Genomic DNA, 16,693 nt, shown 5'->3' with positions numbered 1-16,693 from the left:
CACTGTCTGCTGTCTGAAATCTGTGAACAGAGACAGAAAACTGCACAGCACCGGTCTGTAATCTGCGACAGAGAAGAGTGGGCAGACTGCTGGAAACGTCGGCAATATATAGCCGAAAAACTGCCTGAAATGGGGCGCCAGAAATAGGGCGCAGCCTGGAATAAGTCGGCTGCAGGCAGTCGGACTGCCACGTGGCAGTCCGACTGCACAGTCCGACTGTGCAGCAGCCTGCTGGTCCGACTGTGCAGGCCTGCCTGCCCACCAAACAGGCTATGATCTCTAACAATCCAATGCCCTGCAAGTAACGAAAGACACGCTTAACAACTTGCCAATGTGACATGTATGGCTAATGCATATATCTGCTCAGGGCTAAAACTGCAAACTGTATATCTAGTCTACTGTTGCATAGGTAAATAAGACGTCCAACTGTTGGAGCATATGTGTGTATATCAAACAAATCACTGTTATCATGTAATAATAGCTTTAGTTCCATTGGTGTACAGAGACCAGCTTGCAATTCTGTAAGCCAAACTTCTCAAGAAGTTTACCAATGTATATTGACTTAAACCAATACCTCTAGCATCATGTATGAATTGAATACCCAAGTAATAATGTAGAGACCCCAAGTCTAACATGTTAAAAGTTTGCTACAAATTTTGTTTAAATGCTGAAATCTAATCAGCATGTGTCCCTGTAAGCAAGAGATCATCAACATATAGACAAATGATCAACATGGATCCCCCTTCTTTACATACGTGAAGGGTAGACTCAAATGAGCTGTTTATAAAACCTTCGCTGAGCAAAAAAGCATCTATCTTTGCATACCAAGCTCTAGGAGCTTGTTTCAAACCATATAAAACTTTTTTCAGCTTGCAAACCAAGTGTTCAAATCCCTCAATAACAAAACCAATGGGCTGATGTACATATACTTCCTCATGAAGTCCCCCATGTAAAAATGTAGTTTTAATATCCAACTAATGCACAGTCAATCCATAATGGGTAGCCAAAGCAACCATAGACCTAATGGTCATCATTCAGGAGGTAGGAGCAAATGTCTCCTCATAATCAATGCCTTTCTTCTATGCATAGCCTTTAGCTACAAGCCTTGCCTTATATTTGTCAATGGATCCATCTGCATTTCGTTTCAGCTTGTAGACCCATTTTGTTCCAATGGCTTTCTTCCCAAAGGGAAAAGATATTAAATCCCATGTTTGATTCTTAGTGATAGAATCCAATTCAGCTTGCATTGCTACCATCCAATGCACACTTTGTTGTGCATTCTCAAAATATTCAAGCTCCTCATCATCAACTGTGCTTGCTGCCATAACAAACTCCATGGTATGTGCAGTATCATGCATACGAGCTTGCCTCCTGACTATGCATAAGCTCTTGCTGAATTTCAATTTCAGCACTTTGCTGTTAATTCAGATCAGCCAATGGCTGATTTTCTGCATTTTCCAATGGAGCAGCTGGCTGAACATTGAGTTTACTTGCTGAAACTCCACCTGAATCACCAAATATAATGGGCAGCAGGCCTTCGAATACATCATGGGCAGCCTGAAATGTGTCTGAACCAGCAAGGGACAATTCTGATTTTTCATCAAATAGTACATCCCTACTGACAAACACCTTTTTAGAGACAGGATCATAGAGTCTATAGCCTTCGCTCTCACTACTATATCCCACAAAAATGCATTTGACAGCCTTGTTATCCAACTTTTTTCTGAGTACCTAGGGAATGTGTGCATATGCAAGACATCCAAAGATACGAAAGTGTCCAACAGAAGGTTTCCGGCTGTTCCAAGCCTCAAAAGGTGTAATTTTATTTAATGCTTTGGTGGGGCATCTGTTCAAAACATGGCAAGCACACATAGCATCTTCCATCCAAAAACTGTGTGGCAAGGTCTTTGCTTTCAGCATACATCTGGCCATCTCCATGAGTGACCGATTCTTCCTCTCTGCAAACCCATTCTGCTGTGGAGTATAAACAGTAGTGAACTGATGGATAATGCCCTTCTGCTTCAAAAAAGAATTCAGCATAGAGGACATATATTCAGAGAGTTTTAATTTTAGAACCAGAGTGGTTCTCAACAAGTGCAACAAAAGCCAAGAATGCATCATACACTTCTGACTTTTTCACCAAAGAGTGGACCCAGCAGAATCGAGTAAAGTCATCAATAAAAGTCACAAAAAAGTATCATCCTCCCAAAGACTTTGTCTGCATAGGCCCATATACATCTGAATGCACTAACTGTAACCTGGCCGTGGCTCTAAAAGCAACATCACGGGGAAACGAAAACCGATGCATTTTTTCCAAAATACATCCCTCGCACAAGTGCTCAAATGGTCTCTCCAGAAGAGGTAATCCATCTAGCATTTGTATACATTGTAAGAGCATCAAGCTACCAAAGTTCACTAGCCCCATGCGAGCATGCCGTAACTCTGCTTGTATTATAGCAGGAGTAAAAGTGGATGCCAAATTTGCTAACTGATCAACCGAAAGAGCATCCAACTCATATAACCCATGACATAAAGTGCCAGTCAAGACCAAAGTCATGTGTTCTTTGTCTCTCACCATGCATCTGTTATCATCAAATGTGGTTTGCAAACCACAACGTGCCAAAGAAGAAATAGAGCGCAGATTCTTCTTTATACCGAGCACAAACAAAGCATCCTATACATGGAGAATAGAGCCATCAATGGCTGTGAGCACAATCTCGCCAATACCTCTAACAGGATATGATGCATTGTTGGCACACTACATACTTACCAACTAGAGCTGCACCAACAAAAGCAAATAAATCTCTGCGAGATGTAATATACCTAGAAGCACCACTGTCAGAAAACCAAGTGTCTGCATCCTCAATAGAGCTAAATGCTCGATCATCCCAAGAAGTGTCATAACTGCATGTGTAAAAGCAATAGTCCTTGTCTGCAACAAAGGACACAGACTCAGTAGATAGCAGTGGAAGGAGCATCAGAAACAGGCATTCCTGACTCCTTTTTCTTCTCCTTGGCGATGCACTTTCTACACTCAGTGATGTAGTGGCCTGGCTTCTTGCAATAATGGCATTTGCCTTTTTTTCGCTTGCATGCCCCCTTGTTTTTTACTTCCCTGTGAGGTGCCAGAAGTCCCAAAGCTCTACGGAGCATTCTTTACTTGGTTGCCTTTGCCCTTCTATCTAGCCATAAAAGCCTGCGCAAAGGCTATGACATCCACACCACTATTTCTTCTTGTTTACTCCTCTTCTAGAAGCAAACTGACTAACTGAAGAAAGGAGATAGGTTGTGGGGCTATCCTCATTGTGAGCTTTAGGGCAGTGTGGAAAGCCAAGTACGAAGGAGGTAATGAGTTCAATGTAGTAGATATCAGCTGTGCATCTAAATAGTATTCATCGACATTCATAAGTTGCTCACGCAAGTCCCGAATTTGTTCAAGTGATCTTGTATAGAATCACCCTCATCCATCTTCAATGTCTCTAGCTCTTTCTTTAAGAAAGAGATGCAAGTCTCATTCTTACCAACAAACATCTTCTCTAAAGTTAGCCAAGCTTCTCGTGAAGAAGTTGCCGAACGAACGTGGGAAATAATGGACCGCTGAACTGCCAATTGTTAAACGATGTGGATCTAGGACATGACACAAGCTATGGTGGATCAAAGATGTAAACCAACAAGTAGAGACAAACTATTACACAAGTGAATTAGGTTCCAAGATAGATTAGCTTGGACTCATAAACATAATCTTGTGTAGAATTGACAATGACAAGACACTTAACTGAAAGTACAAAGCATCATGATATTGTGTTCATTTCATAGTCAAGTACAATGCTTTATAGACTTTGAGTTGTTTCGACCTCTTCCTTTGGGTCCGGTAGCTCCTTTAGTGTATAAGAGGTTTTCCCTTGAGCTAGTTTCTTTTACATCTTTGCTTTTAAATTTGCTTTCTTCATCAAGCAGTGAGTGCTCAATATCTTTGAGTGAGAGACTCGGAACATTACTTAGAGTGGACACAAGGTTCTCATATGGATCCTTGTTTACACTTGCAAGCAGTACGGCTATTGCTTCATCTTCATCAATATCTTTTTAAGAGATGCAAGCTGAGTTTTTAAACTCTTAAACTTATTAATGTGTATGGTCATGGAAACACTGTCTTTGATATCCAGTTTATAAAACTGCATGAGAAGTTTTACCTTTGAATTCTTTGCTTAGGTACCAAGCATTCTATCAAGTTCCTCCAAGGCGGTTCTAGCATTTCTAATGCCAGATATATGATGTAGCACATCATCACTTAATCCCCATGCAATGATACCTAGTGCCTTATTATTCATCTTCTTCCATTCTTTGGATTTGAAATAGTCTTCTTCAACAAACCCGTCTTCATCATCTTCCTTCTTGTTGTATGCATCATCTTCAAATAGGTCCCACAAGTCTTTCCACATTAGGTGATACATGGTCTTTTCCTTCCAAGCATGGAAGCCTTCTCCATTGAACTTTGCTATTTGCTCAAGCTCTGCCATGTTGAGCAGCTCCAATTTATTGAAAAAAGACCAGCAAGGGAAATTTGTGAAGTGTCACAAGGAGATCAGTGTCAACTAACACTAGTTGAGTATCAATAGATACTATTCTTGAGCTTAGTATTGAATGTCGGTGCTTGATCTTCTTCTTGCTTGTTGATTTGAAGTGTTAATCTTGCTGGAAACTGAGTTCAGACTCAGATAAGAGTGGCAGTGTGTCCCCTAAATTGAAGGGAATAAGAATTTGAAGAAAAAAGTGAGCTTGGACCTTGATGGCTATGGCTTTCTGGATTAGGGTTTCTGTAGCAGCCTGGTTTTTTGGTCTGTGTGAATTACGCACTTGATCATTCTCAAAACTTTTTACATGGCAATGAAGCTTATCTCATGGGCTACAAAATCCCTATGGTGGCTGCATGAATTGCGTTGTGTATTGTGCGTGCAGCTGTACGAATCGTCACGCTGTTGCAGACTGCGCCGTTTCTGCAAATCATGCAATGCTGCCTTCTGTGGATGATAATGTCGCCGTCCGATGTGATAGGCTGAAGCGACTTGAGCAAGGGAAGATACTTCCAGAAGGATTCACTTGAAGATATGGCCCGTAGAGAGAGATCCAAGTGCTCCAAGGTGGGTAGGTGCAGTCTAGCTATGGCTGCCACAAGGTCCAACTGAGATTTGAACTTGAAACTGGAGATATGAGCTGAATGTGAGCTGGTTAGAGATCACCAAAGGTGAAGGGAGACTAGAGATTCAGAGTATGAGCTGTGCCATGCCCAACTGGGCTCTGATACCATGTTAAACAATGTGGATCTAGGACATGACACAAGCTATGGTGGATCAAAGATGTAAACCAAGTTCATAATGACATGGACAAGTAGAGACAAACTATTACACAAGTAAATTAGGTTCCAAGATAGATTAGCTTGAACTCATAAACACAATCTTGTGTAGAATTGACAATGACAAGACACTTAACTGAAAGTACAAAGCATCATGATATTGTGTTCATTTCATAGTCAAGTACAATGCTTTATAGACTTTGAGTTTCCACTCTCCTCACTATGCATATGGGATTCAGGACAGCTCCTCTTGGAGCATACATCATTTATCTATTTCTCAACACCAATGCAATCAACAAAGCCTGTGCATCCCATGTATCCCATGCTTTTTGGGCTACAGATCTTTGGGAAAGTGGCTGAAGTGGAGCAGGTTAGGTGCTCGTTATCCACATCCTCCTAGAGGAGGAGTAGCTAGAGCCACAACTCCTGGCCTAACTTCTTCTCCACTGATATAATCCCAAAGATTTTTCGCCATAAGCACATTCTTTATCATGAAGGACCAAAGGGAGTAGTTGTTACCATCCAATCTGTCCTCCTTAGATACATAAGTAAAGACATCACCTCCCTGATTTGCCATGACAATCAATGCCAAAAGAAGCAAAAGAGCAATGTCCAAGCTAGACCAAACTCGAAATCTTAAAATTTCCAAAAATTGCAGCAAATAACTTGTTGCAATTAGTACACTGAGGTGCACTCTGTCAAAACTCTCTGTAATGCATGCAGTCCAAGGTGCATTCACTGTTCAACAAGACTGTACAAGTAAAATCCCCAAAATTTCTTACCCCAAATTTGTCAAAAACAATCTATCACTGATTGAGACTACAATACATGTGCCAATGTCCTTAAAAAACTCAAAAGCCCCAAAATTTCTGATATATTTGTATCAACCGTATCCCAAACACATACTCACAATTCTGTGCTTGCTTGGGCAAAAGCCTCCTTTTCTAGAGATGAATTCTGGAATTAAAAAGTAATGAAACAATTTGTACCTGGCAGACGGGCAGCCAGAGCAGGTGGCGAACGGTGGCCTACTGGAGCTTCTAGGTGTTGAGGCTGCAAGGACGGGGCTGACCACAGGCAAACGGCGCTTGCCACATGCGGGCAGCTCATACACAAACGTGTTGCGTTGGTTACAGGCGACAAGCAGGCTCAATTGGCGGGGCAGCTAGAGTTGGACTAAGCAAGTCGCTGACTCACAAGTGGCAGCGCTTCCAGAACAGGGCCATAGAGGCGGCATACAGCAGACTAGCGGGCGGCACTACCAAGACAAGGAGGCAAACTAGCAGACGGGCTCCCACGCTGACGCACAAGCACTGTAGGCAGCGCTGTTTGCTGGCGCTGGCTGTCGCTAGTGGAGCATGCAATCTAGGCGAGTGGAGCGGACAGATCTATTGGCACTGGTTGGGAGGCTCTAAAAAGAGCATCACTTGGCGGCACTCTGCAAGTGCTGAGAGCAGAGCAAGTGGAGCTGCAGACCTCTGGAGCTCCTGTGCACTCCTTAATGCTGAACAAAGTTGAATCGAGCAAAGCTCTGCTCTAATACTAAATGTGAGATGAAGAGAGGATCGAAGCTCAACTTAGAGTGCAATAAACGGTATGAGAGTAAAGCAAGACACTCAATGCAATAGACTGAAAGAGTGTAATCTGAAAAGACAAAGGTACAACCCTTAAACCTTAGGGTTGTAGGGGGGTGTTCACACCCAAACACGATAAGTGTCTGTAAGCGTGTGACATAAGCACATACAAAATACCCAACAATGCTCAAGTGCTGGCTTAGACTCATCCAACTCCATGTTCACAAGCTTGTGCATGAGATGCACTTGATTCACTAGAGTTGTATTTTTATAAGTATCCATTAAATTTTTCCATACATCATAAGCTATATCAAGACACTTAATGTCTGTAAGTACATCATCAGATAAAACCATTTTAATGTATGCAATGGCCTTCTTGTTGAGTCTAGCAGCCCAATCCTCATCTGCCACAGCTACAAATTCAATTTCCAAGAGAGCATCATCACAATCCTTCAGAAACAAAATGCCTTGCATCTTGTCCTTCCACATATCAAAGCCAGTGCCATCAAACCTCTCGAATTCAAGGAGGCATCTAGTGTCGGGGAAATGAATAGCTTCAGGCTATCCAAACCAAATTCCATTCTGATGAAAAAAGAGCATGTTCATATAGAAAAAATAGAAAAATCACATAGAAATAAACTTACAAATACACAAAAATAAATAATGGCCAATCCGTGCATTAGAAAGAGGGGTTGTGAAAAGAAAATTTATTCGAGAAAAGGGAAAGAGCAAGGCGATCACATCAAACTGCAATTTCGGGGAACAAAGGGTGCGTTTAAATGGAAACACATCTTATTCGCATAAAATTCTTCAAAACATAATAACTTAGGAACTATGGTGCAGAATTGAGAGCCATAAAAAGAAAAAGCATAAGAGGCCGTTTGTCAAAAATGCACCAAAAACCAATGCTGCAATTTATAACAGCAAACAACAAGCTGAATATTCAGCTAATTTCAGCCCAAATTTTCAAGAAATAAGAGCAAGATTTAGTGTCATTGTATTACTGACAGTGCTCAAATAATGTACAGCAGTAGAAAGGATGACTTTTTAGCAATATAACTAAAATTTCAGCATACCTTACATGCACACATCACTGCCAAGTGATTCCCACTTCAGCAATATCACCAAAAATACATCTACAACGATCCCAAATCTGCAAATGATCTCTAAGACTGTTGCACCAAGAATATTCAGCAATACATCGACTCAATAGGAGCTGCCTAACATGTATAGTACATATGTGCCCAAATCAACTTCTGATACACAAAAAACACCAGGAACTCTCTACAATCTCTCCAAAATCTCACAAGTGGGAGATAAAAAACTCAAATTACATTGCTTACAGCACGATTGATTCAGCAATGTCCCCAAAGTGCATTTCCCACATCAATTTTGCAAAAATCCACAAATTTCAGCAAAAACCCCAAAATTTCACTGACCAATCTGCCCCAATTGCATTAATACATGTTCCCCAAAGCATAAAACAAGCAAATTTAGCGAAATTTCACAAAATTTTGCAAAAGCCCCAAATTTCTTGGGTCCAAATGTGCACCAATGTTAGTAAATTCAGCTCAGCTGAGTAAAATTTCGTTGATACATGAAAAGTGAAATTGCTGAAAAATCCTAATTATGCTTCCACGCACAAACCAGGGCTTGTATAAATGTGCAAGTCACACAAAAATGTCAAACAGACTGTCAACTGACTGTTGTGACCTGTTGTGAGCTATCATGAGCTGTCATCTATGTCCCACTGGTCAAAATTGACTGCTGTGTGATCACGTGAGCTGTCACCTAGTCAGATAGCTGTCATCTGCACTCACGCTGACCTAGAAACTGTCTGTCCAGTACACACACATGCCTGAAAAAAGTGACAACCTAATGTTTCTTCGCACAGACGAGCTAGAGCCGACCTGCACAGACTTTGGGAAGCGCACACACCTTAGCCGCAGCCCTGATACCAATTTGAAGGGGAGAGTGCGACATGGAAGTGCGAGACAGAAGTGGGAGCAGCTCCGTTGAGAGTGTGAGTGAGTAAACACAGAGATAGGTGTACCAGACTGTGATGGTACACAAAGAATAAAGAATGTATTTATATGTTAGGGTACAATAAGGGTGTGTTCACACCTATATAACTTTATACACGGAAACGAGGGACTTTACACCCAACAATAAGATCCACGCAATCATGGAAATGGTTGAGTCTATGCTACAAGAAAGATAGCTCAATCACAATTTTTCGGTAGAGGACTTTTGTCAATACTATGGTCTAGATTGCCCTATTTCAGCCTTAGAGGACATTATTGAAAGGAGACCTTCACATATATTCTAATTAATGTGTCTCATCTCTATATGTTTGAATGTGATGCCCATTATCATATGCCAAGTGGTATGCTAAAGAAGTTGGACTCTAAATTCCAAGAGGGGATATCTTCATCAATTGCACTGTCACTTTCAAGGCCTATTGTTTTTCAAACCTAGAGGGAACCATCGACATCAATAGGGAAGTGTTCTTCAATTGGTCTTGGACTAGCATTAATATAATAATTAATGCCTATTCCTACAATGTCACCACTAGACATTTAATGGCCTAGACCCCAAACTAACACTAGGTACCCACAAGTACCTTTCCACCATAACTTTGTACAACCTTTGCCAATGTTGCCCACCCTTCAGTGGGGTTACTTAGGCCATCACAATGACTTAACTAACTTGCACCTCACAAGTGCACCACTTGGATAGGAAGCCATTGCTGAACAAGCAAGGGTGACTTGTCTTGCAATGATGGGAAGGTGGACTCAAGATTAGCCTACTCATATTTACTGACCCATAGGAGTTAGCATATTAATTGTGAATGGGCACTACCTAGTTAAAGGTGGGGTGGAATGTCCATGCACACTTGGCAAGGGTGACTTGTCTTGCAATGATGGGAAGGTGGACTCAAGATCAGCCTACTCATATTTAATGTCCCATGGGAGTTAGCATATTAATTGTGAATGGGCACTAGCTAGTTATTGGGCAAGGTCAATGGGTAATTCATTAAATTTTCTGCAAAATAGTTAATTAAGCTGGAAATTACAATTACAAGGCTGCAGAGCAGCAAAAGAGGCTGCTATTTGTCAAAATTACCCATGCAAGCTTAGAGAAGGCTATCGGGGGTTGGTGAAGTATCATTCCAGCATTCAGAGGCTGGAGGAGGAAGGAGGCACCACCAGATGAACTCTGAGAGAAACAGCAACTGATCACACAGCACCATAACACGGGCAGCAGGTTTCCTCCTCTGCCTCAATGAGATGTAGTGATAGAAGAGAAGGACTCGCCAGCCATACTAAACTTTTACCCCACTTTCAAAGGGGTTGGCACCATCAGAATTGCCATCAAAGCTACCCTTCAAAAGATACTCCTTCCAGCTGATTTTCTCTCTCATCCTCTGACATTCCCTCAACAATTCTCAGCATATTCCAGCCATTGGTGAAGAGCAATTTGAAGAAATTGCTGCTGAAACCCTAATTCTCTGTGTAGCAATTGATGTACTATTTTGCAATTGATCCAAAGGGTAGCCCATTCTCAAACTATTGTGGCCTGCATGCAAGAAACTGAAGACCCAAACTAAACCCAGATTGTTGTACAATCAAGGGGCAAATCGTGCCCAAGCAATGGTGGCCACTTATATTTGTATTGAAGATTGAAGGAGATCAGCCTGTATCTCTGTGTACTTCAACCTTATAGCAATACAAGAGAAAGAAATACCACAAGGGACACTAGTTGGTGGGGCCAATCGGGTGTTGGCTGTCCAATATTAAGTGGTAAAGTGTGTTTCCAGATTTGTGTATCTAATGCTTGCTGCAATTTGAGTTCAATCAACTTATCACCACCCTTGGCAAGAAGGAAGGCTAGTTTCAGGCAACGTGACCCTTTGCCCTATTGTTCAATTATCTTTCAACCTCTCCCTCTTTAGTTTTGGAGGACCTTATCAGGCCCAATTGGAGACATGCTAAACGCATTTAAGCATCACCTTAGACTTGGCGTTCTTGACATGACACACTATTCACTGCTAAGTCATGCTTGGATGTTGTTTATAGTTGACTAGAGTCCAAACATAGTCATAGGTTTCACTATATTGTCCAAAATATATTTGATACCATGAAGCAAACTTCACACATTTATTTGACGAAATCTATTTGCAATAGTACAGACAGCATATTATGGACTTTCTGTTTTAAAACAACCATGAAATCCTACCTCTCCACCAAAGGGAAGTGTCACCCTTGTCAGAGGCAAAGCAACTCCATCCTGGGGCCAAAACAAAACAGGTCATTCTCGTCTCAGGAATTCCTCTAACCGATTTTTTAGGAGAGCCAAGATAGGACTAGCTTGCAGTTGCCCTAACTGATGGTGTGTGACGTTTTTACCTCTACACAGATAACAATGGTCACTTGAGCACCTATGTTTACGACACATCCTGATGAGACTCCATTTCCAAACGTGACAGCAACACTTTCCTGCCACATGAGATTCACATTGTTCCAGAAGTTTCAATAATTTGTCAAACAGAGCAGGAGCAATCATGTGCCCACAGTTTAGCACTCATACTCCTTACTAACCCAGCTCTTAAGGCAACCAGCTTAAAAGAGTCTATGGCACCTGATGAATAACTGCAGAGCTGAAATGCAGATCTTTCAGAACTATGGTGAGCAACTCCTTGATCTCTGTGACAGATGAGTATCAGAGGACAAATTGGCTATCAGTTAATGTTCCCCAGATTGCCTTTTTAGTACAAGGAAGTGCTTGACAAAAAGCAATCAAAATATGAAGTAGCAGAAGCACTCAATCATACATAATGAGAGTATTCAAGATTTTCAGTCTTACAATGCCAAAAGGATTAGACTCAGTTAGAAATGTGTAAAAGCATAACAATGTGCAATGCTCCATAGCACATTTAATCCCCTGTTCAATACTGAAAGTTATTAGAGTGCCACAGAATGGATGTGCACCTCTACTATCCAACGTATCTGGAATAACTAGAACAACAGAGAATCGCTTGCGATCTTCTGTATTCAATTTCAACTCAGTCTTCAATGCCCAATCCCATATCACAAAGAGGTCATCACACACCTAGTCAACAAAAAGATGTCATCACAAACCTAGTCAACATTAAAGAAACCAATAACTCTTCAGAAAGGAAATTAAATAATCTGTCTCCTCCTCGCCACAAACCTGCTGCAAGGAATATTGTTCTGATGCATTAAGACGACCACGGCAAACTGGTCTCCTTAAGTAATAGCCCTTTGTTGAAGGGATCCTTAATGCTTCATCACCACAAATAAACTTCCGGAAGTCCTTGGTTTCTTGAGTACCATCTGCTGCTGTGTAACATTGGTTAAAAACGTAGTTCATCATCGCTTAAATATAATTTCAAGTGCAAATTTAGGAGTATATCGTCTGCAACTGAAAATTGACAGAATCAAAGTGAAGATTTGTATTTTTGAATCTAGAGCTTAGCTCTAAACTTGTATGTGACAAATACAACACCTCAGAAGAAAAAAAAAATTAGAATACCAATAGAGAAACTAAACTAAAGGCATTTGCAACAAAATACTCAAGTTCAGCATGAATGAAACCCTAACAGCTAGAAAGTTTGTCACAAGTCTCCAAATCACAAGCTTCATGCTGCATCTGCATCCTTTCAGGAGGATGAGGTCAAAGTGCCTCAAGGTTGAAGTTTAACTCTAAGATGTATTATTCACTGTGTTAAACATTTAGCTACACCCACCCAGCTGTTATCGATCATGCACTACTCTTAAGCTATGAAAATTTATGTCAAAATTAACCCTCAAGTTCGGCAAAATTACTTGCTCTTATACAGCCCCAAAAACAGATTCCAATTAAATATAAAGCAAACTATAGCTCAAGAAGTTTTGGAAGGACAACTGACTCAAAAAAAAGTCCAATAAGATGGAACCAAGGGACAAGCCATATCCGTGCTACATTTACCAAACTCTGGTTACTAGATCCTTCTTCACCATCGCCAGCCTTCAACACCTACCTCTGTCATGAGCTACCCAGGTCTAGACATTGCTGCCTGTTGCCTCTGCATGGGCCCTCCTGCCCCTGTAACTTACCACAGCTGCCACACCTGCTGCCATATCAACAAATGCTGCTGATTGGACCTTCCCTGCAGTCAAACACAGCCTACGCTGCCTTCCAGATGGTCCAGATTACTGCATCTAGCTCTGCAAGAGGTCATGCTGCTATGCCTGGTGTCAAATGCAGCTTTGCTGCCTGCCACACCATCATCACATGATTGCTGTGTTTTTGCAGCCCTCCACTGCTGCACAACCGATCAATACTCAAACTGCAGATTTCCACAATCTCAGTAGCGGCAGATGCCTGGCTACTCACTCCAGGATCTATTCAAGTACAACACACTTATCCCACTAATTGGTGGTGCCATGATTCATCAACTCCTGCAGCACCCGTACCTCGAGCCACAGAGGCCTGTGTGAATTCAGGTCTCAATGACGGTGTCAAATCCTCACAATTACATATAGCAGCAGCACTACTAACAGACCATTTTCTGGATCCTGACTTTTTAAGGTCAATGCTATTCATTGTATCTCTGCATCCTCACTTTTTTAGGTAAATGCTCTTCATTGTATTCATATAATTGGGACTATTTGGACTTGCAGTATTTCTGCAGAAAATAAAAGTAACGATCCTATTAGCAAAAAATCCTTTGAAGATTCTCTCTTTCTCTATCTACATAAGCACCCACATGCTTAAGGAGAAAAAACATGAAAGGAAACTATATATATATATATAGAGCACATGGGACAATAGATTGGTTATACTAGAAGGATATTTGTCCTCTACACAAGGAAGCAGTGGGCAAGTCCCGATACTAGCTCCACCCTAGCATCCTTCCTTCACTTTCTTTCTCTAAGTGCCTCTCTTCCCCCCGCTCCTATCTTCCAGGTCAGAATCACCACAGTAGGGGACTCACATAGATACTCAAGAAGCTTCAGCACCACAGCCACAAGGAGCAAGCAAGACTTGTGAGATTGCAGCATCCACCACCATCATCAGGGGACTCCGATGCAGTTCCCCCCCCCCCCCCTGCTAGCAGATTAGTCAGTTCATGGTTGAGTCTGTACATGCGGTACATCAGGCTGGGCACAGAGATATTTTAGACATTTTATTTGCCAACATTTATTGTGTTTTGACATTATTTGCAACCAGTCCGCCAGCATTTAATGCTGGCCGACCAGTCGTATTTTTGGCATTTATTTGGCCTTAATATTCTTGGGCTCCCTCCTCCTCATTCATTCATCACCTGACAGTTCTTGGAGAGATAGAACAGGTGCCAGTACCTCAATAGCCGGTGACTCACATTACATCTGTATTGTCTCATGTCTTGATATATGGATTCCATTTCCCGAGCATACATCTGAGTTCTCATCTATATTGTGTTCTTTCTTTCCCTTTCTCTTTTGTATTGTGTTTCAACAATTTATTACAGCTTATGTTTACCCTTTCATTGCTGCATCACTTCTGACATGGTATCAGATTTCAAGATTTGTGTTCCTGCTGTGTTTTCTTGCTGATTTCAGGACTGTTTTCACCCTTGCTGATCAGGCAAGTGCTGCTCCAACCAAGCGACTTGTTTTACCTGCGTTTTCTGCTGTAGTCAGCATCCGTACAGCCTGCGTGTCCATTTCAGCCTACGTTTTGATGACTCTGCATCTCCTCCTGGCTGGGCGCTTGCATTATAAGGCCGTTTTTGCTTTTTTTGGCAGTTTTTGACTGATTCCTTGACTTTTTACAGTAGCTTTTGTCTTATTTTGGTTAGATTTTTGGTTATACTATACGTGAACTCTTGCTTTTTGCAGTCTGTGCTCGTGGTTTGGCTGTGTTCCCTCTCCAAATCCCTTTTTTTCTCTACTACTTTTCTAAATCCTCTATAGATGGCTCCTCCCTACACATCCATTGATGACAAGCTCCATGGCCCTGATTATTACACATGGAGTGCGGTGATGAAGGCTTGGTTTATCCAAAAGTGGTTATGATACGTGGTTGGCAGAGCTATGGACCTCAACACCCTTTTCCTGTTCCATCTAATTTTGATAAAGACAACCATGAGGAGGCAGTGCTTACATGGGATTCGGATGATACCCGTGCTTATTCGGCATTACTTCGGTGTATTTCCAAAGAAGTCCTAGCGACGGTCACTTCCTGTAGGACAGCTTCAGATGTTTGATCGAAGTTGCAATTGATGTACGAGGCTCCTTCCACCATGAGGGCCGTTACTCTCTATGGCCAACTCCGGCAACTGAAGTTTGAACCCAAAGATACGATTCAATCATCCCTACTTCGTGTTACCCAACTCGAGGACTTGCTTCGCACTATACAGTCTGCCCTATCAGAGGCACATCTTGTTGGTACGATACTCTACAAGCTTCCTCGGGAGTTTGATGGAGTGGCGAATGCTTTACAGGCACAGACATCTATGACTCCTATCAATTTTCTTCATATATCCTCAATGCTACTTGAGCATGAGGCTACTTTGTGACTACAGGGGAGGCTTCTGTCACATTATGGAGGTTCAGGTGAGGCTCTTGCCGCTTCAAAGAGGGGTTTGAAGACAAAGAAGTCAAAGGCCCAATGTTACCACTGTGGCAAGAAAGGTCATTTAAGGAAGAACTGCAAAGAGTTAGCAGCTTCCAAGAAGAAAAAGGAGCACAAGACGAAGCGAGATGCGGACTCCTCCGATGAGTCATTATCTGCCTCAAATTCCAACTCACCTCCTTCGGCCAAGGCAAAGTCCAAGGCATGGAAGGAATCTTCTTCTTCCAATCGTGGGAAGGGCTTCGTGGTCCCTTCCTCAGCTGCTTTCTAATGGTGGTGATGAGATCATCCCTCACGACTCTCTAGTGCCGGAGAGGAATTGTGAGAGGGTGGTGAGATGGGGCAGATGTGCCTGTTTATATTTCTATAAAGATGCACAAAATCCAAGGAGGGACATCCTTGACACATCAACCGAAGTCTAGCAGGTACAAATCCTAGAGCTCGAATTGACATCCATGTTCATGATGGGTTGGTTCTTTGACAGAGAGCAGGTGGCTTTCGTCTGGAGCTCACATGAGGAGACACTTTGGCCATTTGGCCAAAGAAGGAGAATTCATGGTCATTTATGCACTGAAGCATTGGTGACAGGATTGTCACGTGTGCTATTTCAGAGACATTGTTAACAAACATTAAGAGCTGCTATGATCTTCTCTATCTTCAAGAGCTGATACAATCGACATCGACATCAGGTTCTCTCCGAGGCACCTTGGTGGTGGCTTGCGTACCCACTCCTTGGGTATCCATGGTTCTATTCTGGTGGACATTGTTGTATGTACTATGATGCGACATTATCATTGTATATTGTATTGTACGAGATCACCCATGATCTAAGAGAGGGTATTAGCAAATTAGTCAATTTATGGTTGAGTTTGTACATGTGGTACATCAGGCTGGGCACAAATATATTTTAGGCATTTTATTTGCCAACATTTATTGTGTTTTGGCATTATTTGCAGCCAGTTGGCCAGCATTTAATGTTGGCCAACCAGTCATATTTTTGGCATTTAATTTGCCTTTATATTCTCGGGCTCCCTCCTCCTCATTCATTCATCACCTGACAGTACCTCCACAACCGGTGACTCACATTGCATTTGTAATGTCTCATGTCTTGGTATATGGATTCCATTTCCCAAGCATACATCTAAGT

General features: G+C 41.9%; 1 protein-coding gene across 4 annotated transcripts in view; it reads right to left on the bottom strand.

The window, feature by feature from the left end:
* The window catches only part of ARP9 (actin-related protein 9), a 173,663-nt gene that overhangs the window by 135,762 nt on the left and 21,208 nt on the right, over positions 1-16,693 (bottom strand). For 2 of the 4 annotated variants that reach the window (XM_087691493.1, XM_087691494.1), the window contains exons 7-11: positions 12,139-12,287; positions 11,916-12,036; positions 11,566-11,630; positions 11,334-11,423; positions 11,164-11,214 (exon numbers count right to left, since the gene is read on the bottom strand). In XM_087691493.1, coding sequence (XP_087547619.1) covers positions 11,164-11,214; positions 11,334-11,423; positions 11,566-11,630; positions 11,916-12,036; positions 12,139-12,287 — 476 coding nt within the window. The remainder of the gene's footprint in view (positions 1-11,163; positions 11,215-11,333; positions 11,424-11,565; positions 11,631-11,915; positions 12,037-12,138; positions 12,288-16,693) is intronic. The other 2 variants (XM_087691495.1, XM_087691496.1) reach the window with 2 other exon arrangements.

The sequence above is a fragment of the Lygodium microphyllum genome, chromosome 13, assembly GCF_053477565.2.
Source record: "Lygodium microphyllum isolate KBCC chromosome 13, Lygodium_microphyllum_v1.1.10, whole genome shotgun sequence".
Lineage (NCBI taxonomy): Eukaryota > Viridiplantae > Streptophyta > Polypodiopsida > Schizaeales > Lygodiaceae > Lygodium > Lygodium microphyllum.
The sequence above is the reverse complement of the archived record's forward strand: the minus strand, read 5'-3'. Positions and strand labels throughout refer to the sequence as shown.